The following is a 21,463-nucleotide window of genomic DNA, read 5'->3' on the forward strand; positions in this document are numbered from 1 at the left end:
GAAAGAATGAAACGTACACGTAAGAGCGCCGCATCAGCTGTTCGTGATCGGGTGCTTGTTCGTGAAATCGATGTGAGTGACAACGCAGTCACCGCAGCGGCGTACGGTAGACGGTAATTGCGTAAGTTTGGATCACTGTAAATTAAGCACGGGCCTACTGAACGAAAGAAATTTCTCGTCACCTATATGTCTTATAGAAGTCATGAACACATACGGCTTCTACAGAATAGGTGCGGTCATCTTACCGGACAAGTGCGGATTGCGACCTAATTTCTGCGCAAGAGGCTCTCGAAACGCATTATTAGGAGTTCAGCGCCAGCCCTCGTAAGAACGTATTGTGGTAAAAAGTTTTACCTGGAGAATATTTCGGCTAATCTTGATGGGAAGCATATCACTAGCGAAGCCAGCTGACCAGTGGCAAGACGCACAGACGAAAGGGAAGTTTTAACAAAGGGCTTGATTGGGCTGGTTGGTGCTGCATGGTAGACGAAGAATTAAGAAGAGCGCTTCACAGCGCAAACTACAAAAGAGGTCTCGCCTCTTCTATCCCCTCCTGTCATTTGCGCTGTTAAGCACTTTTCTAAATTCTTCGTCTACCGAGAAGTTTTATTAATCCTACCCCAAGTGTTCACCTCCGCCGTCACTGCCGTACCTCTGGACCATTTCATTTCACCTGTTATGTTGACTCAACGGCATTACTTTCATTGTGTCACTTTGTAAATATTCAATGCAATACGTGTCCATGTACTTCATTCTGTTTATGACAAGAATGCGTTATGTTTTCCCATTTATAAAATGCTTAACAAGATTTCACTCGTGCAATCTTTTGAAAGATGTTTTCCTGGTTCCCTACTCACAAAAAATGTCGGACGCTAAATGTCTTCGTATGAGAATATTTCATCCAATCGCGATGCGGTACACACGTCACTGCCGAAGCCGACTCACAAATGGTAAAAATGTTAAAACGCATTGACGAAAGGTTCCGCCCAATTGTACGTAATGCTTATGTTGCCTGTGATATGGCCGGTGAGTTGCTGGTGGTGGGCATGAGCCATACTGCCGGTTCATTGACAACACAACAGTAATGAAAACGCGTACGTAGAGGTAGACCAAATTGTTTTGAAAAAGGGGCGGCGCGGAGGCGACGTCAAGATGTCTTTAAACACCTCCCATGCACCGGGTGGAGTATTGGTCTTCACTGGTGAGCTGTAAGTACATCCTCGTTCATCAGCTTTACGCGATAAAGGCAAGTATGAAACAGACTGAATCGGCGTTTACTTTTTATGCATCCCCCCCCCCCCCCCGCCACGGCTTCATCACGTCTCACATAACTCTGTTTACCTAAATTGCCCCTTTAGGTGGATTACCCAAGAGGTGGCAGTTTATTAAAATATTACTTGGCTGATTTTTTTGTTTGTTCGGATGGGTTTATGATGGTTGAAATGACGTGATAAAGGTCATTGCAGTCTTTTTCTGCTCGTCTAAAAAAGGAGACTTGGAATGTAGTGATCCTGGTACGTAGTGGTACGACTTGAAGCGGATGAGCAGTGCGATAAGATATGTGTGGAGCGGTGGCACCTATATGGTGCAACGTCGTGCACTACTTGGCACCTATGGTACTACGCTGCTGAATGCAAAGACGTGAGTTCAAAAAATGAAAGTAGAGAACAAAAAAGTACGAGACACCGTAGACAAGTAGACAGACTCAACAATACACCAACTTCCGCAGCAACGGATTCAATGACGTGGGTTTTATTCACCGACACCGTGACCACGTTGTGACGAAAGTGAAATGCAAAAGCACCGAGGCTCCAGCCACGGTTTTCTAATGGCTAAGGCACTCGGCTTCTGAACCGCAGGTCTCGGGATCAAATCCCGGCCACGGCGAACGCATTTCGGATGGAGGAAAAAAAAATTGGGGACCCTTAAGCTTCACCTTTAAGAGTTGAACGCGATACCAAAATCCGGCCCCTAGTGCACCCTTCAACCGCTAAGTGCATACTTATTCATATGTTTTTTTGCATACACACGCACGCACATAAACACGCACACAGTATATCGGACCAGCGCCCGCTATTATCGCCGAATGGGCTCGTTTTCGTCGTGGCACCTATCGAACAAAATGCGTTAAATGGACCCTGAAACACTTTCTTCAAGTAACCATGATGGAATGAGTTCACTAGAAGAGCTTATTGCCTCACGAATTCAACACCGCAAACATTTTAAGAATATGGCCAGTGCGAGTGGAGTTACAAAGGTTTGTCGCACGGCGCAATTGCAATATATTGTCTCTCGTCTCGACGAAAGCGCTGGAAGCTAAGCAGGGAGCGGTTGCAGGGCAAAAAAACTACCGTGCCTCGTGACCTTCAGCACTTTTTTTTTCTTCGAATGCGCGGCTTTTCAGTGTGATCGCGCGCACACGCGTGGACAAGTATATAGCGGCCTCCCGCGGCTATCTCGGTAACTTGATTTTAAGTGTGAATACACTTTATAATCGATCCCAAACCATCCACCGCCGTCGGCGGCGTCCACAGTCTTCTCTCTATCTTTAAAAGAAAGAGGACTTGGCGGGCCGCAGCGCGACGCTCTACCGAATAAGCCACGGACGCGACGCTGATATCGGTGTCAGTAACTCGCCTTATACCCCCTCCCCCTTCGCTCGCTCCTCCACTCTCCTCGCTCGCTGCAGCTGCGCGCACCCCTCTCTCTCGCGCGCCCGCCTTCTCTCTCAGTCTCCCGTTGAGAGCGGGTCGTGCGATGGATGTCCCGGAGGCAACGCTACCATCAACAACGAATGCAGTACAACCGAATGCCAGCACTGCACCCGTCGTTGGAGGTGACGGTACCGCGGTGGTTTCGCCGACGTTCAAGCACGTATGATGAGGCAGACCAACGTTGCGTTAATCACCTTTGAAGGATTGAAAGTGCCTCGCTATGTGCGATTCTACGGCGCCGAACTCCACTGCTACCCTCATCGCCCTCGCCAACTGGTTTGCAAGATATGTCACCGGCTCGGTCATTGGGCTGACCACTGTCCCACGCCACACGTGCTTATTTGTGCAACATGCGGGACTGACAACCCAGCCCCGTCGCATCCGTGCACCCCTCACTGCAGGTCCTGCGACGGAAGCCATCCTACATCCGACCCAAACTGCCCACGGCGCGCTCGCCAGACACCGAACAAGGCGTGGGTGCGTAAAGCTCTGAAGAAAGAGCAGCGTGAACTGCGGCCCCCCAGCACATCTACTGCTTCCAAACATATAGCAACGACTGGACACTCACAAGTCTCGACTCAGGGGACACTGCGAGCGCGTTCGAAGTCTCACTCGAGATCCCGTCGCAAATCCCAGACCCGTTCCAAGTCTCGGTCCAGATCCCGCGGAGCATCAATGCGGCCGCCCGAGAAACGCCCTCCTGACCAAACTGCACCACCCTCACAACAACCCTAAAAGAAGGCCTTGCTTACCAACGCCTCTGCCAAGGTGGCCCAGGCCCCCACGGAGACGCAGAGAATCTCGGCGCAAAAAACATCCACACAGGCACCTCGGGAGGTAAGTCGAGCGGCGGATCTCCCACAGCTCGTTATAGCCCATACTTCACTTTCTACTCCGTCCCCTCTCAATATCTCATTCTCTGCTCCCGATCCCCTGGTAGAAATCGCCCGTTTACGCCGTGACATGGAGGCACGCTGTGAGCACTTGCAAAAACAAATGGACGCGCTGGTGGCAGACATGGGTACAAGTATGCAGGCGGCCCTCGACCGAATCGAACGGCAGATGGAAGAACTTCGTATAGGAATTACGGAGCAAGTGAAATTATGTATAGAACGTACTCTCGCATGAGATAATAACATACAAACTCCTGAACCTAGCAGTTACAGCGCCAGCCTGCCACCCGACCACATCTCTCGGCCGCAACATTCAAACGTGGGTAACTCTAACGGGGATAACCGACGCGCGCATCCCTATACACGCCCCTCTGCTTCCTTTCGTGATGATGATGGCGCCGCGTGACCCGCCACAGCTAATGGTGTGGCAGTGGAATTGTAGGGGATTCCGTCAAAAGCGAGGTTCCTTGCAACAGTACGTTGCCACATCCACAAACCCTCCGATTGTCAACCTCTTACAGGAACCCAATTGCACCCCTTCATTATCCGGTTGCAGCCCTCTCTCGGCTGTCTCACCTCTTGTGGCAGCCCTAGTCTCGAAATGCGTTACATGTCACATGCATACGACGACTAGCGACATTCCTCATCAAATATTGGAAGTTATTACGCAAGGAAAACGCGGCGACAGTTTGTTTATCCTCAATGTATACAGTTCCCCTCGTTCGCGTACACACTGTTTTTACCGTCTGTTAAAAGAATTTGGCAGCCTTGGACGGGTTTGTGTGGTATGTAGTGACTTCAACGCTCCACATGTCGCATGGGGTTACGTTAAATCGCAAGCCAAGGGAACCCGCTTATGGAATTCCATCTGTAACATGCGATACACACTGCTCACCGACCCAGAGCCCGCCACTCGTATAGGCAATAGTGTTTCTCGCGACACCTGTCCTGACCTTACCTTTGTCCGCAATACTGGCCCAGTCGTAGCGCACGGGCCTTTAGAAGAGCACCTTGGCAGTGACCACTATATTGTCGCAACCATCCTGTCGTTACGAGGCGCTCACAGGCCAGAGCAAAATGTGTGCATTACAGATTGGACAAAATTCAGGGAACGCCGCCAAGACCCGCCTGAGGACCAGGGCTACGAACGATGGCTTGAGTCTCTCGCTGACAATCTTGAGGCCACCACGCGTACAGTGCGTACCACAACTGAGACACCAGACATAGATCCGCATTTACTTCATCTTTGGAACGCCCGGAGAGGGTTGACGCGGCGATGGAAGCGACAACGCCTCAACAGAAAACTTCGGAAACGTATAGAAGAAATTACACGGGAATCCGAGCAGTACGCAGCGTCCCTCACCAGCAATAACTGGCGACAATTTTGCAACCGCCTCTCTGGCACATTAAGCACAGCTAAAACGTGGTCGATTCTACGTTCGCTCACACACCCCAACACATCAAAGAGAAAAACATTTCAGCAGCTGCACATCTTAATGCACGAGTACAGGGATGATCCTGACTTGCTCCTCACGGAACTAGAACATCAATTCAATCCCATAGGCCCGCCACCACAATACCCTGATTACCCGTATGTGGGTGAGGAGAATGAATTGCTGGATGCCGACATAACCCCGGACGAGGTGCGGGTGGTCCTACAAGACCTACGACGAAACACGGCTCCAGGAGCGGACCAAATCCGATTTTCCACCCTTCGTAACTTGAGTGACGCGGATATCAACCACATTACCCGTATCTTTAATGAATACTGGCGCGAAGGCACACTTCACCAAGCGTGGCGACATGCTGACATTACACTTATCCCCAAACCGGATAAACCTATAAAAGTTGAAAATTTACAGCCCATCTCTCTAACATCATGCATTGGTAAGCTAACGGAGCACGTACTCTTGCGGCGCCTGCAACCTTTCCTGGAAGAAAACACTTTCTTTGTTAACACACAATTCGGATGTCGAGCTCATCTGTCTGCCCAAGATGTCCTTTTACAATTACGGTAGGAAGTCTTAGGACCACCGTCGCGCGCCCAAACGAGAGCAATTGTCGCCTTAGATCTCAAAGGGGCGTTCGATAATGTTGCACATGAACTTATCACTCGCAATGTTTCAGAGTCGCATTGTGGGGCTCGTATGTACAACTATATCCGCGCATTTCTTCGAGATCGCACAGCTACCATCAGAATCGGGCCGCATCGATCAGGTACAATCCGCCTTGTAGGGCGTGGGACACCACAGGGCTCTGTTCTGTCCCCCACTCTATTCAATATCGCGCTTGCAGGGCTCCCCCCGCTTCTCGATCAGATCCCCGATGTCGCTCACGCTATTTATGCGGACGACATCACTATCTGGTGTACACGCGGTTGCGACGGTGCTATCCAAGAGGGACTGCAGCAAGCAGTCGACACTGTCTCTGAGTATGCGAGAAAAGGGGGCTTAAATTGTGCTCCGCAAAAGTCGGAGCTCATAATCATTCGCTCCCGCAGCCCCTCACCTATGCCGCCCATCACTGTACACGTGGATGGTATACCCATACCACAGGTCAGCCGTGCTCGCATCCTAGGCCTACACGTCCAGGCGGATGGCAGGTCTAACTATACTGTTTCCTTTCTATCCCGACAAACTGAGCAAATTCTGGCCATGATCAGGCGGGTCTCTAACAGGCGCTCGGGTCTTCGAGAAGAGGACCTGCTGCGCTTGGTGGAGGCATGCATCATCAGCCGTCTTACATACCATTTTCCCTTTCAGCGGTTGACCCAAGCGCAACAACTTCGCATTGATGCCCTCATTCGTAAAGCGACGAAGCTAGCCCATGGCCTACCGCACTATACTTCCACATACCGTCTCCTTAATTTAGGAACGCATAACACACTAGGAAAACTACTAGAGGCGCATTGGGTCAGTCACCACCAGCGCCTCTTGCTCACACGTACTGGCCGCTATCTCCTTGCACGGTTAGGGCACTCTGTCCCACCACTTGAACCTGAAGCCCGCCCAACGACCTTATCACCCGCCCTACGTAAGGTACTGAATATTCATCCCTTGCCGCGTAATATGCACCCAGTGCATAACAAAGAACGGCGTAAAGCTCGTATGCGATACCTTAACCGCATGCTCGAAAACATCCCAGAATCCCAGACTCTATACACAGACACGGCGCGCACTCAAGAGGGCTATACATCCGTAGTGTTGGATGGCACTGAATCTCTGAAGGACTCTGCTGCAATGCGCGGCACTAATGTCACGTACGGAGAAATTCTCGGCGTTGCTCTCGCCATTCGACATGTCGTTCGTGTCCCAGGGGAAGTGTATATACTGACGGTCTCGCAACAGGCATGCCGGGCGTTCCTATCAGGACATGGCATTCCGAGAGCGGCACAACAAATTCTCAAACAGATCCCGAAAAATGATGCAGTCACACCTTCCCGCATCCACTTAATGTGGACCCCTGGTCATGCCTCGCTGCCGAGCAATGAACGCGCACACGCAGTAGCCCGCGATATTTCCCTCCGGGCGGCCCGGCGTGGTGAAATGACCAGTTCAGGGTGGGGGGATCCCTTGCTGCGTTACGGAGAGATTCTCTGTCATTATAGAAGCGTTCGCTGCACTCACCGTGCGCCACCACCATCCTTCTCGAGAGAGGAAGCGGTGGCACTACGCCAGTTGCAAACCGACACCTTTCCTAATCTTGTCTCCCTGAACAAATTCTGGCCGCACTGTTATGCCGACAATTGTCCGGGCTGCGGCGGGTCACCCTCCATGTTCCACGTCACTATCGAGTGCACGGCAAACCTTTTCCCTCCATTACCACCCCTCCTCCGCCCGCTGCGCAAAAAAGAGCTGTGGGACGACGCCCTCCGCGACGGACCTCCCGAGGTTCTGCGAGCCATCATACAACGGGCTCGACACGTCGCCGGAGTCGTCCTAGGGACCCCGGACTAGGGGTCCCTCCCATGCTTTTTGTTCTACCTACATAATAAAGATGTTTGTCTGTCTCTCGCCGACGTGGGAAGACAAGGCGGCGCTGCGAAGGGCTTGTGAGACCGAACGTAAGCGGGCGAAGCGTGCAGCGGATGCCGAACTGCGTGCTTGCGAGGCCGAGTGCAAGCGGGCGAAGCGTGCAGCGGATGCCGAACTTCGCGCTCGCGAGGCCGAGGACAAGCGGGCGAAGCGTGCAGCGGATGGTGAACTGCGCGCTTGCGAGGCCGAGATGAGGCATCAGCATCGAGCCGCGAACGCGGCCCAAGAAGCGGAACGACAACGCAAGCGTCAGGCGGAGAAGGGCGATGAAGGCCGGCGTCAAGACGACGGATTTTAACTTTACTCCCCCTCATAGCATCACCCCGTGAATTCGCACTTAACCATGTTCACCCTCGGGGAAATGCTAGGGATTTTTTTTTCGGTCACACGCGCACAGACGATTTTTCGCTCCCAATTAACGGAGCCGACGCCGGCAACGGGTTTTCTGTGACACGAGCTCCTTAACGCTATAGCGTTAAAATGCTTGAGGCCCGTGTGCTTACACTTACGTGCACGTTAAAGAACCCCAGGTGGTCGAAATTTCCGGAGCCCTTCAGTGCAGCGTCTCTGATAATCATATCGTGGTTTCGGGTCATTAAACCCCAATAATTATGATTAGGAGTGCCTAGGCCTCTAAATGTTTGTTGAGGAAGCCCAGCTATTCAGTCAGTCCAGCAATTCTCAAACTGTGCGACTCGAGATCATATCGTTGTTTTGGTGCGTAAAACCTTCTATTTCAATTCACTCACGTGTTTAGCCTTCCGTTCTGTGTGAACAAGTATGGTCGACTTGAATATGCTGAACCACGTAAGAATGCCTACAATGAATAACGATGACGCTTGTTCACCCGTGGCCTGCTTATTTTTCAAAATTATAGTTCTATTCTGTAGCTCTATTCGTTCCAGTGTTTCAACATAAGCTGATGCGCATCGCATAAAAGTTTGGAGTTGTGGCACGCAAGCAGTGATGCAAAGAAGTGATGCGCTAAGTGTAGTTAAGAGACAACAGCACATGACTCAGATATGCCAGAGGTCTAACAACCGAAAGTCTCCTGCAATGTTGTCTTAAAGGGCGGTGAAATTCAAATACCTGGTACTTTCGTGATTCCTTCCAAACCACCAGCATCCTGCTTTACTCTGATGATGTAGAAGTGACATTTGAAGGCCCAGCTGCAAAGAAATTCCAGGGAGCCAAGAAAGGACGCATCTACCTCACCACGCACAGGGTAATGGGTTTTTTTCTTACTCACTGAACCTTATTTTTCTGTCCTGATACAAATGTGGCGTCATTTCTATTTTGTCGCTTATACACATGTCCCTTTTCTTTTATCCGAGTATTTGTCCGTGTAAAATGAAAAGCACTGCCTCTATTTCGATTGCTGAAGCCTGGTAGGAAGTGTAATCTACCAAGTAATTCATTGAATTTTTTAAAAAATAATCTAGCGCACGAGGTACACTACCTGGCAGCGTTGCAATGTGGATCGTTACTTACAGTTGTTGTGTCACTTTAGTCTTCCATTCTGAAATACCTCCATCTACTTTGAAAAGTAACGAAAAGAACAATTTTTGGGGCTTTATTTGAAGTGGCAGGACTTGAGGAGGATGTGTTTCTTTTTTAACCAAACTCGAAAATCCACACTAAGGTAAATTATTTGACCCACTTGTAGCTCATAAAAGCGACAAGCAAGTGACAAATCTACCCTGCAAAACAAATATTGCCAAACCAACAGAACACCGTCAGAAGTAGTGCATTTCAAGTGGGGTAAAAAAAAAGAGAGCCATGTAGTACACAAGCAGTCTCAATGCATATGAGTTAAATACAGTGAGTCAGTGGAATCTCTAGCCGAGGACGTTCTGTGGGTAATGAAGTAGTACTTAAAAGTAGTCTGATGTCCGCTTGAATGGTACGATCATTTAGCTTTTGAGTTTATATGCGAAATGGCGTGATAGGGGAACACAACTATAAAAATACCACCAGTCCCGTTTAAGGACATTGCAAACAAATGGCGAGTAGGGTGATCAGGTGGCCACAAAGGGATCGCGGCGCTGCTCAATTGCAAGAGATGTGCGCACTACAAAGCCATTTTGCAGTAAAGTGTAATCGCAAATAATCATATAAAGAACTTTCTGAAACTTATGTTTTGTGAATATACGCACACTCTCACCGAGTGACGCGTTTGTGGTTAATCCGAAATCTGACTCTAACCTAAAGCGTATACGTTCCCATATTTTGCCAAATATAAATAACTAATGTGAAATCTGCTGTTTGGCCATCAGCTGAAATGCGCACGCCCCGCGTTGAACAAGGATAGTGATTCCGGCGAGTTAATTTACGTTCACGGCGAGTATGAACAACTCAATGAATTGAAGTGCGGAAATACGGCGTTCGTCGGGCCTATTGCTTCTTCAGTTACGTCTTGCAAGGGGGAACATTCGTCGCGGCATCAAACAGGCCTCTGATTGCCAAAGCGACACGCATACCTAAAACCAGTCCTCATGCTGGGGTGAAGCGAGGCATGTATAGGCATGAAAAAAAAATAATTTCCGCGAATTCTGCTCGAAAAGTGGTGAAAGCGGAGATACGTGGGTCTCCGTACTCGCTTATGATCACCTGCTGCGCTTCGCTTTCCTTTTTCTGCCTACAGGTGGTCTTCATCAACAAAAACAGCAAAGACTACCTGCAGTCGTTCAGCATGCCATTCGTCAGCATGAGCAACCTGGGTCTAGAGCAGCCCATCTTTGGAGCCAACTACATCAGAGGCAACGTCACCGCCGAGGAAAACGGTTTGGAATATTTGTGCACCTGCCTGCATGGTTGTTAACGGGACGCTGAAGGAACGTGTCGTATAAACTAAAGTCAGTGGGTGCATCTACAACGCATCCAGTTCACCTATCTTATCGTGAAATGGCATTGTTTCACGCGAGGAATCGCGTGAAACACGAGTAAAATTTAAACCAAAGGCTGTTGTGGAAGTGTTCGTACGATACAAGCGCTGTATATATTTGTCTATTATACCGGTAACCATTCGTGTTACAAATGTTTACTGCGTGTAACTCAAACAGATGAAATGCAACACGTCCGAAACTATCAGATTTTAAGGTTCATAACTTTCTTCCCATCATAACAGTGGTACTGTTTCTTCACGCCGCTCTGTTCATTTTATGAAAGCTGGTTCAGTCCTTGAGCGGTCTTTTCATTCATATTAAGCAGAAAAGCAGTCAGTTGTAGAGTGTTACATCAAATTTGAACGTGGCCGTTCGGAGCAGGAGTTTTAGAAACACTTTGTTACGGAAAACAGCATGCGAAAAATCGCAGAAGGAGGATAGGGAAGAACAAGCACTGACGACAACACAGCACGTTTATTGTTCAAGAAAAAGCATCAATGTGTTTAAGGTATGCAAGCAAAATGTGTTTCGAAACACGTACAGGCCTCCTGCCTATGTCTAGCTCAGCGCCCCGCCGCGGTGGTCTAGTGGCTAAGGTACTCGGCTGCTGACCCGCAGGGCGCGGGTTCGAATCCCGGCTGCGGCGGCTGCATTTCCGATGGAGGCGGAAATGTTGTAGGCCCGTGTGCTCAGATTTGGGTGCACGTTAAAGAACCCCAGGTGGTCAAAATTTCCGGAGCCCTCCACTACGGCGGCTCTCATAATCATATCGTGGTTTTGGGACGTTAAACCCCACAAATCAATCATTCAATATGTCTAGCTCAGTAAGTTTACTATTTGCAAAATGTCTTCATTGCTTTATCGGGTATTGGTATCGGGTAATTCAATGGATGGTGAAGTGAACCAGCTCCCCACGCCCAGACTCTTTTTTTAAAAAAACAGGCACACTTGTAGTTGAGTTACTTGGACCACCATAAAGTTGTGCGTTCTCTTCAGTGTGCTTTTTTTTAGAATTTCATTTATTTTCGGAACTTCATTATATGAACCCCGCAATGGTGGTGTGATTTCACCGATCACTTTCGTATGAGTCCTAATTGATTTAAGCAACGCACGAATGTGCAAAAGTCTTCGCCATCCTTGTTTATTCTTCCCATTTTTCGTGAATTAGCCGTCGTCTACTTTGTCGTCTATTGGGTAATTTGCTAATATGGGATAAATTTTAGTTTTTTATAGTGTCTAAGAACATCTTAAACGCAAACTACAGCAAGGTACCGCACGATTTTTAATATTAATACGGTAGAACCGATCTCACGAATGATGTCGACATTGATGCGATAAGCACTGAAAACAATAATTGTCGCATCCCACAGCAGTGAGCCGCCTTGCGCATCAAGTTTAAATGAGAACGTGTGAATGAAATGGCGCAGGTCTTGTGTTCTTCTGGAAATCTAGAGCGTGGAAGCATCGAGAGGCATTCAACATGGCTTACAACACGAAATCGCGGGGCCTCGCGATCTCAAAGATCGTGCATGCACTCTAAGAAACAGAAAAGCACACGCCACTTTTTTCGCGTATTCTTGACTTTCCGTGTGTATGACTCTCTTTAGAGAGACATTTCAACTCTCTTTTGTGCCCCACGATTATCTTGTATACCGAAACATAACAGTCTCCTAAGAGAGTTCACGCGTATCCATAAACAGAGTCATATACGCGCCAAGCTTAAACTGAAAAGGAATCAGAGAGCTCTCATTTTTCTGAAATGGTAACTTGAACTCACTTTTTTTACTACCTAAAAACCACATTTTTTTCATTTTGACATCACACCCCAGTTAAGGACAGCATCTAGTTCTGTAAATAGAAGTAAGACACGGGTGATACTGGCGCTCGTGAGCATGAGCATTCCCTTGTCGCCAGTCATTTAAAGCGCTAGAGGTCAAATAACTGCAGATTCTGGGTCACGGCACACTTCGGACGATGTTCTTCACTTCTTGTGACAGGGAACTGGACCGGCAAGTGTTCTTTCAAGTTGAAGTTCATGAAAGGGGGAGCCATCGAATTCGGTCAAGCGATGATGAACGCGAGCAAGTTTAGTAAGTACTGATTCGTTCTTTGTAAACCGCGTCGTTTTCGGTATCAATTGCATCGTTATGATATCGATATCAAATTTGACATCAATATTTCACATATTGGCCAATTCAATCAGCTAATACACAGTTTTCGATATCCCACACGATGGAATACGCTAAACTTTCTAATATATATTCCAGCTCAGCGCGCACCAAACGTCGTGGTAGTGGCGCATCAGATGCCTGCTGGGCCGTACCAGCCACTCCACCCTACAGCCTACCTGCCAGGACAAACTACGAACGTCGGCTTCTTCCTCCCCGTCAACGTGTTTCCACAAGTTCCTCCAGGTGAGCCCTCACGTGACGTCAGGCAAGCGTGGCTCTTTGTTAAGGCCAAACGCGAAACGGACCATCGGCGCCTTCGAGATTTGGCAAGACCTGGACGATACTGCACAAGTCTGGTTTCGACATCAACATCAATAACGAAAAAAACTAATATAAGTCGGTCAAGTCATGTGATAGCCACGTAGTCAAGTCGGTAGATGTGTGCAGTCAATGTGCCAAAGTCTCATGGCCTAAATGTGACGTGACATAAATGACGTAATCGATTGCGTTGTGTTACGTAGAAGCCGTGTGACTTTTGGTACACCGATCTGTGCCGTCATCATGACGTCAAATATTTGTGTACTCGCAGATTGGTGCCATCACAGATCGTCATGACGTCATGACATCCCAATTTATGACCTCGTATGGATGCTATAATGATGTGTCCAAAGGCCACTAGTCTAGCTGAGCGAAGCGCCTGTGCCTCTTGAAGTGAATGAGATGGTGTGTCCAGGCGTAATCCATAATTCCTATTTTCTTCGCGGAAATAATAGGGAAAAGTGTGGAGGAAAAAAAGAAAAGATGGCACACGGCACGTGGGCGGCTACCGCATGCACATTCGGCTGACGTAACAGAAAACGCAGGCTGTTACACGATGACATCATCACAGAAATGTGCCGCTTGTTCAAAAGAGGGCCAATCACGGAGTCTGTGCAAAACCCTGTGATATGCGTAACGCTTTCAAATTCTCCTAATCTGGAAGCAGTCTAATTCCGCGTTATGTTAGGGAAGGTTTCTGAGGTTGTGGAAGGGAGGATGAATACGTCGAGTAAGGGGGAAAAAAGATGGCTTTTGCCTTCATGTCATCTTGGAGTTTTCATACGGAAACCTGGGAGCTCCTTTCCCAATATTATGACGGAAGCTTGTCTGTTGAAAACCCCAATATTCATTTGCAAGCTTGGGAAGCAGGAACTTGAGTCGTTTTTTGTACGTAAACCAATTCCTTTTACTTTACTCGCTTTCGCAGTTTTCATTCGGAAGAAGCATTCTTGCTGGCGTAAATTTTCCAATTTGCTTAGCATACAGTTGTTCTAATTGACCACCTGTTATCCACTCTATTTATGTCTTTTTCGGTGGAGGCGAAGATGGTGCAGGCCCATGTGCTTCGATTTAGATGCACGCTAAAGAACCCTAAGTGATCGAAATTTCTGGAGCCCTCCAGTACGGCGTCTCTCTTAATCATTTAATAAATTTGAGACTAAACCGCACATATCAATCAATTTTGAATAATGTCATCTAGACTAACTGTCAACTAGACAGAACAACAAAATAAACACCAAGGGAGGATAATCGCAGTGGAGGATGAAAGGAGGTTTGGTGGAATGATTAAATTATTTACTTTGCATGCATAAAATGGGATAAGCGCGCGCCATAAGTGTTAAATGAAATATCATTGGGGCATGCATTTCTCGTGAAATCGACATAAAACAAGAAGCTGATTGTGATGAACTTAAACGCAAATTAAGAACGCCGGGGTGAGTAGCAGCGCTCTTAGTGACATCTCTTCATGCTGTGTTCACCTACATGTTATAAAACACTATGTAGCATAAACATAAAAAAATGTAAACCAATGGGATTTCTTAAATTCATGCGCCACACAAACTTTTCGTTAGCTGGCAAATCTCCTTTTTATAAATTCATGTGAATGTATACAACCGGGTTTTTAGGTGCTACCTTGTTGTTGGGTCAATTTTATGGATCGAAATTTTCGTGAAGTTCCTTTAAATGCATGATGTCTGGAAGGAGAAACGTAACTCTCATGTGAGCCTGGCCCTTATCGCGACTACGCCTGAAGGTATAGTTCCGGTATTTTACTTTATGTTGCAGCAAATTCGGTGTACACGTCAAACGTGCCTCCACCGTACCCCGGAGTGTGCCCGGCGAATGAGTACCCTCGCATGAGTCCCTCGAATACTTCTGCGTCGGGCGCCACGGGCACAGCTGGTGGCACAGCACAGCCACCACCACCAGGCTTCAAGGAGCCGGCAGCTCAAGAAAGTGGCCACAAAGAAGCCAATGAAGCGCCGTCCGCGCCAGCCCCGAAACCTGGATTCAAGGACCCTCCGAGAAAAGATTCGCAGTGGTGATTCCTTGACAGCTTGCTACGGAAGTCTGTTGCATGCAAACGAAAATTCAATTCAGGGGCAGACTGTTACATCGCAAGGCTTAGCGCTCAGTTCTGGAAACGTTGTCTCTTCTCCGAATTGCCTAATTAGGTACCGCCCTTTCAGTTAAATTCAACAAAAACTACAGCGAGGTCTGTGCAAAAAGAAAGTTAACTATGCACGTGGCAAACATTTCGATATTGGTTTTGTCTGAGATGGCAAGAGAAACACTTACAAGATTCAATCGGTACTTCTTGTTTTGTGTAAGCTTGCATTTTCTGTTCGACAGTCACCTTCAAAGGGTATTTTCTGCCCTGATTTTTTTTACTGAGTAGAATTTTTCTTGTTGATTTTTCTCTACCATCCGCTCAATAGGACAAAAACTGGTAAATTGTGATGTCCGACCCCTGCCCTCGCGTCGACCGTTTAGTATACTTGTGTCTGATGCTTGTACTTACGCCTACGCACAGATCTTTTTGTTGAATTCTCGTAAACACCGCTAAACTAATTTATTTTTCGCCCCAGCAACAGCATCGAAATATATGTGCTGAACATTAATAGTCATATTTACAGGTGAGAACAAAGACAGGAGACACAAACACACAACGAAATCCTGCAGGAAAAAAAATCTAAGGTGAAAGTTGTGTAGCAGTTACAACAAATTACACTAACTGCAATGATGAATTGACTTTAAGTGCACCAAGATCACGAACATCCAGCAGTTCCAGTGGAGTTTGCTTGTTCCAAAGTCTAAGCTCACTCCTACGAAAAATACCGCTTGAAAGCCTTTAATCTATGCAAGCAGTCAATAAAAAGCTGAGAATTATTGTCTAGTACGAGAAGACACTCTGCTTGGAGGACTCAAGGTATTGAGGTGAGACTTGTGCGACCTAAGCGGGATAGTGTAATGAAAAGCATACCGGGTAAACTCTCCGTGCTTTAATAATACTTTTTTTTATTTTTTACCGGTTACCACCTCTTTTGTAAGGCCCGTGTGCTCAGATTTGGGTGCACGTTAAAGAACCCAAGGTGGTCTAAATTTCCGGAGCCCTCCACTACGGCGTCTCCCATAATCATATAGTGGTTTTGGGACGTTAAACCCCACATATCAATCAATCAATCAATCAACCACCTCTTTTGTATTTTAAAGCAAGCTATAACTCGAAAGCCCTCGTTTGCTTCAATCGCCGCCAGGTAGCACACAATGACACCGCCACGTAAAAAGTGCTGAACTTCTTGATGATTAAAGAGTCGTGTCAAAGGTTGTTAACCTTTGGTATCCTAATCCTGTGTTTCTTCATTTCATATACCCTCAACAATATCCCACTGCGGACTGCCCTGCTTTTGGACTATTAGCAGCATTCAACCACGTGTTGTCGAAATGTGAAGCCATTGGCTCAACCTTCAGCGAAAGCACTTAGTATATAAACAAAAGCGTTTGGTTCCCGGTTAGAGTCCACGCGACAGATCTCTGCAGTCCCTTTTTTTTCTTTGAAATCTGTTAGTACATTTAGGATGACTGCCAGTTGGGAGTGTTGGTACAGGTTCATGATGAAACAAGCGCTAAAAATACACACACTCAGAGAGTTGTCATATCTGTTAGTACAGATATGACGACGTCATATCTGTGACGGTAACACGTCAGCGGAGCCATTGTGGACCCCGCCAGCGGAGCTGTGGTGTACCCCACGAGTTCTTCAATCTGAATAGGTGCCAGATTTCTCACTCAAAAATAAGGACAACGAATACGACCAGCCGTTCGCGAATACTGTTGGGAGAGACATCAAATGCCCTTAAGCAGGCTCGAAACCGCAACTGTCCAGCTGCAGTGCTTGTACCTGGAGATCAAGCTCGGACACTGCACTACAATCGTCGTTACGATGAAGGCTCAGTTTATAGGCCATCATGTACAAAGCGAAACGCGTTGTATAAAAAATTTTTCAATCATCTAATTTCGTAATAAAGAAATTGATTTCAAGTAAATGCCTGAAGAACAATGTAGGGTAGGGTAGGGTAAAATAGGAAAAAAATTAATAAATAGTGAATATGTATTTTATTTAACTTCTGACAATTAAACATAAATGCAGAAACTTTCCTTTGGGTACAATGTATGAGCTGTAAATACTGTCATGTTACCACCGTTCAAAATATAAATTAAATTTAAATAATGTTCCAAATGTTTCATTTCGCCCCAGTCAGCGGGGCGAAAGGAGACGCTGCGTTAGGTGGAACAAGGCAGTGAGAAAAAAATTATTTCAGTTTTTGCAGTCGACAGACTTGAAATTCACTCTGTGGGCCCTTGCACAGTCTTAAGGAGCCAAGTCATGTCGCGTTTTGCCCTCATATCATGCCAGAATTCAAAAACATTTCCGCCTTGGCATCAAACGAACTAAAGTTTTGGTGTTATGTAGCTCGTACTCCAAAGTAACAAAATAAATATTTACGTTGCTGTACTGACGCAGTAGTAGCTTCATGCACGGATCCAAAAAATTTCGCCACGCAGAGTTTTGCCTTTTTTTGACGGGTCACGAACACACTGACACCAGCCGCGTAATTTTTCTCGCACGAACGCCGGGAGCAATCATCAACTTTTACACATGAAAAGGTAGACAAGAAAAAGCACACAGATAGGATGGAAGCAATAATCCTGTGGACGGAATATAATCAACTAAATTATCCATGGAAGTCACAGTGGGGCCAATCTCGGCAATCAGAAGTGACGATCACCAGATTTCAATGTCATGTTAAACTTTCACTTGTACAGGGCTGGTCTGACGATATCACCCTTCTACCAATTCTGTAGAGAACTAGAAAATATTGCACATTACTTTTTGTCATGTTCAAGATATTCTCGTATTAGAACTCGACTTCTAATTACTCCTCTTGCAATGATATGCTTGATCTTGTCGGAAAAAAAAGTTTTAAGCTTCTGTGCTTTAAGCTTGGGATATTGCCACAGGAATGCTTTTGACGCCATGTGTAATTTCATTACAACTACTTAACGAGTACCATTTTAGTCTGGTATTCAAAATTATTTGTCATTTCAATAAGTTAAAAGCTAACCAAGTTTTCAAAGTTGTTACCATCAGGTTAATTCGGCAGTCTGAAATACAAGCTCAAAAACATAATATTTGTAGTTTAGGTTGAATATTCTACGTATTAATGCCTTTTAACTTCTTTATTTTTTGTTTTTATGCACATATTTTATCTATATTAACACTTAACAGCCTTAACTTCGCATTCTTAGCCAATACCCCAAAGTGAATACGTGTCATTTATCGAAGGAAACAAACAAACAATACAGAGGCCGGCAAAGTGAAAATGTCGCGTTTTGCCCCGTCTGTCATTTTACCCCACCCTGCCCTAAACATCTACATTTTTCTGTAGATGCCTACATTCTTCGGTTTGCGGCTTAGTTATCATGATGGTCAGCGCAAAAAAAAAAAGTTACGGCATAACCCAGCTTAGTTACAACGCAAACCATGGGCACATCGGCTCTTTGTTCTGTGCCCCGCCACGGTGGTCTAGTGGCTAAGGTACTCGGCTGCTGACCCACAGGGCGCGGGTTCGAACCCCGGCTGCGGCCGCTGCATTTCCGATGGAGGCGGAAATGTTGTAGGCCCGTGTACTCAGATTTGGGTGCACGTTAAAGAACCCCAGGTGGTCTAAATTTCCGGAGCCCTCCACTACGGCGTCTCTCATAATCATATAGTGGTTTTGGGACGTTAAACCCCACATATCAATCAATCAATCTTTGTTCTGTGTGGCCATTCACGGACATTCATCAATTATTTATCATCATTTATTACCCGCGTGTCAGAATTCTGCCTCAGTTCAGGTTCACTCGGCAGCAGAGATCTTGCTACGAATGGCAGTAACCCATAAAAATTACTGCCTAGTGCTTTGGCACTATCGTCGACGAACAGGCGGTCTGCATTGCGAAAATCGACGCGCCAGCTCTTTTCCTTGCCCACACCGTATGAGTAGCATCTACGGTAGTGGTTGACCACTAGCTCGTTACTGTTCATGCGGACAGCTTCTTGAAAATCGATTCAAAACTCGACAACCCTGTGTATTGCCGCCGAGCAAACAGCACGAGCGCGAGCGATGTATTTAAGCGTGAAGTTGTTGTCGACCACGCTCAAATGCGTGTTCAAGATGGTGGATCGCAGCGGCAACACGTCCCGACGAACGTAGTCGTGGTTCAGTTGATGCTCGTAGCAAAATACGCGGTTTTTCAGAACGAGGCTGCCCACTCTACCGGCGCCTCGTCCATGTTCGACGCTGTTGATTAAGGTCGACAGGTTGGTGCCGTAGGTGGCTCCCGGCACTATGAGCTCGTCGAAGTCGACGTTCATGAAGTACTCCGTCTTGAAGCGAGACCGGAACGCGCAGTCCGACAGCATCGCTGTCTGGCCCCAGGCAATGTTCGAGTAGTTGTACGGTATGGGCAGCTTGAAAGGCACCAACGTGATGTCCCAACCTTCCGCTTGCAGTCGCTCGACGAGCCGCAGCATGGACTGACTCATCTCCAAGTCGTAGAAGAAGAATGACCGGGCGCCCAAGAGCTTGTAGTGAGTCACGAACTCGACGACCTCCCACAGCCTGGTCGTTGTACCATACGTTGGTCTCACGCACAGGGAACAGCACTTATTGGGCGCGGTCTCGGGCAGTTTCTGCACTGGCAACTCAACCTGTTCGGTGTCGGACTTGCTGGCGGTCCTGAGGATAACTGACGTGGGCTAAATGCCAGCGACACCTTCCAAAGGGCAGATCAGGTGAGCCCTGACAAAGTCGTGACGGAACTCTTCCCACACTTTCTTCACGATCACGGGCCTTCGCAGCGACTTGCCGTCGGCTGCGCGAACGAAGCACTCGATCGATGGCACGGTCAAGCTGCTCAGTTCAGCGTCTCTACGCACGAGACTGACGACGTGGACGCCCCAAATGCTGGCGTTCGCCAGGTAGGATGTGAAGACGTAGACGCTGTCCTTCAGCAAGACCTTCCACGCAGCCGATTCTTTTCGAGGTAGTGCCCCGGCGCTGCCGTTTTGCAGCTGCTCAATCAGGACACTTTCCCAGTCATCCATGTACCTCGTCAGAAGCCGCTCGTTCTCGTTCGGACAGGTCATGGCTGCGAAGGACGTGTGAGAAGCGAAATTTGCGGGAGGCTGAGCTTTGCTTTGCATGCAGTTTATTCACTACATGGAATCACGGGAGCTGGTCAGTAATGACAGGCATTATGTGGATTTGTCTGTTCAACTGAGGTGAATTCGCTCGTAGTATGCTTGAAAACTTAGAGCAGCATACGGTTGTGTTTAAAACTCTTATAACAAATTTCACTTGCTGCCTATCTCTTTCACACACACACACACACACACACACACACACACACACACACACACACACACACACACACACACACACACACACACACACACACACATGCACGTGCGCGCGCGTGCACACACATATACACACGAACACAGCACAAACACAGGTACAAACTTGCATGTAATACATAGCTTTACGGCAGAATCGCAAAATGGTCATTCTACAGAGTTAAGATGAATGCGGCAAGCCAGGTCGAATGAAGGCTGTGTCAACAGCAACGATATTGGTCTTGAGTCAGAAACATCCAACTAGAAGTTAAAATGATACAAACTCGCTTTTACGTATTGGTGGTTTTGTAGAAACTCTTTCATCTGACGCCAAAACACCAGTATTAAGCTCTAGCTCTATAACACAGAACTTTAATAAACCTTTTGCTGTATTATTTGCTGCTTACATGCTTGTTAATGCAGATCATTGCTCCACTAGGGCTCCTCTACATTTATGGTTGATTCCCTAGCTTAGACGTGACAACTGCTCAGCTAAGTAACTGACATGCATGGCTGTGTATAGTATATGTCTTGTTTATTGTCTTGATTGCTCCTATAGTTGATAGTTTTCACGTGTAAGAAATACACAAAGCGTAACCAAAACGTCCCTCATGGCTCAGAGCAAAGCTAGAGCAGGTTTTTAAAGGTGACTTCGGGAAAGCGCATCACGGAAAAAAACAGCCACGCTGGCCAGCACAAAAGGACACAGAGCTTACTTACAATTGATATTTATTGGTCAATTGTATAAAATGTATATTCTTGCGCAAGCGTACATCAAAAAACACCCGAGCGTAACGCCAAGATAAGACCACACCTTCCCAACGTCACAGATTAAAGTGTCATAGATGGAGGGAAACAGCACGAATGAAGGAAGACCAGGCAGAGAAGGACAGATACAACAGCGCTGACTCACAACAAAAGTTTATTCGTCAAACTTTGTGCCATATACCTGCGCAGTTGCAACGAAAAGAAGAAACAAAATTTACAATTGCGCTGTGAGA

At 47.1% G+C, this 21,463-nt stretch overlaps 2 protein-coding genes across 2 annotated transcripts; one reads left to right on the forward strand and one right to left on the reverse strand.

Moving 5' to 3' along the window:
* The first annotated feature begins 1,047 nt into the window (after positions 1-1,047).
* Positions 1,048-15,306, forward strand: LOC142817368 (WW domain-binding protein 2-like). Its single transcript, XM_075894393.1, has 6 exons — positions 1,048-1,208; positions 8,764-8,866; positions 10,286-10,424; positions 12,524-12,616; positions 12,794-12,940; positions 14,804-15,306. The coding sequence occupies exons 1-6, from the start codon at positions 1,153-1,155 to the stop codon at positions 15,061-15,063; spliced, it is 798 nt and encodes a 265-aa protein (XP_075750508.1). The 5' UTR covers positions 1,048-1,152; the 3' UTR covers positions 15,064-15,306.
* A 3,563-nt stretch (positions 15,307-18,869) lies between these two features.
* Positions 18,870-20,213, reverse strand: LOC119173737 (uncharacterized). The gene is made up of 2 exons (XM_075894603.1): positions 19,872-20,213; positions 18,870-19,823 (listed from the first exon to the last, which is right to left on the reverse strand). Exons 1-2 carry the CDS (start codon positions 20,211-20,213, stop codon positions 19,134-19,136), a joined length of 1,032 nt encoding a protein of 343 aa, XP_075750718.1. The 3' UTR covers positions 18,870-19,133.
* Between the last annotated feature and the right edge of the window lie 1,250 nt (positions 20,214-21,463).

Source organism: Rhipicephalus microplus, chromosome 5 (assembly GCF_043290135.1).
Source record: "Rhipicephalus microplus isolate Deutch F79 chromosome 5, USDA_Rmic, whole genome shotgun sequence".
NCBI classification, from domain to species: Eukaryota; Metazoa; Arthropoda; class Arachnida; order Ixodida; family Ixodidae; genus Rhipicephalus; species Rhipicephalus microplus.

Coding starts and splice junctions, on each gene's coding strand:
- LOC142817368 (XM_075894393.1), top strand. CDS start 1,153: ATGTCTTTAAACACCTCCCATGCACCGGGTGGAGTATTGGTCTTCACT. Junction 10,425..12,523: donor CGTCACCGCCGAGGAAAACG/GTTTGGAATATT, acceptor TTCTTGTGACAG/GGAACTGGACCGGCAAGTGT. Junction 12,941..14,803: donor GTTTCCACAAGTTCCTCCAG/GTGAGCCCTCAC, acceptor TTTATGTTGCAG/CAAATTCGGTGTACACGTCA.
- LOC119173737 (XM_075894603.1), bottom strand. CDS start 20,213: ATGACCTGTCCGAACGAGAACGAGCGGCTTCTGACGAGGTACATGGAT. Junction 19,824..19,871: donor AAGAGTTCCGTCACGACTTT/GTCAGGGCTCAC, acceptor GCTGGCATTTAG/CCCACGTCAGTTATCCTCAG.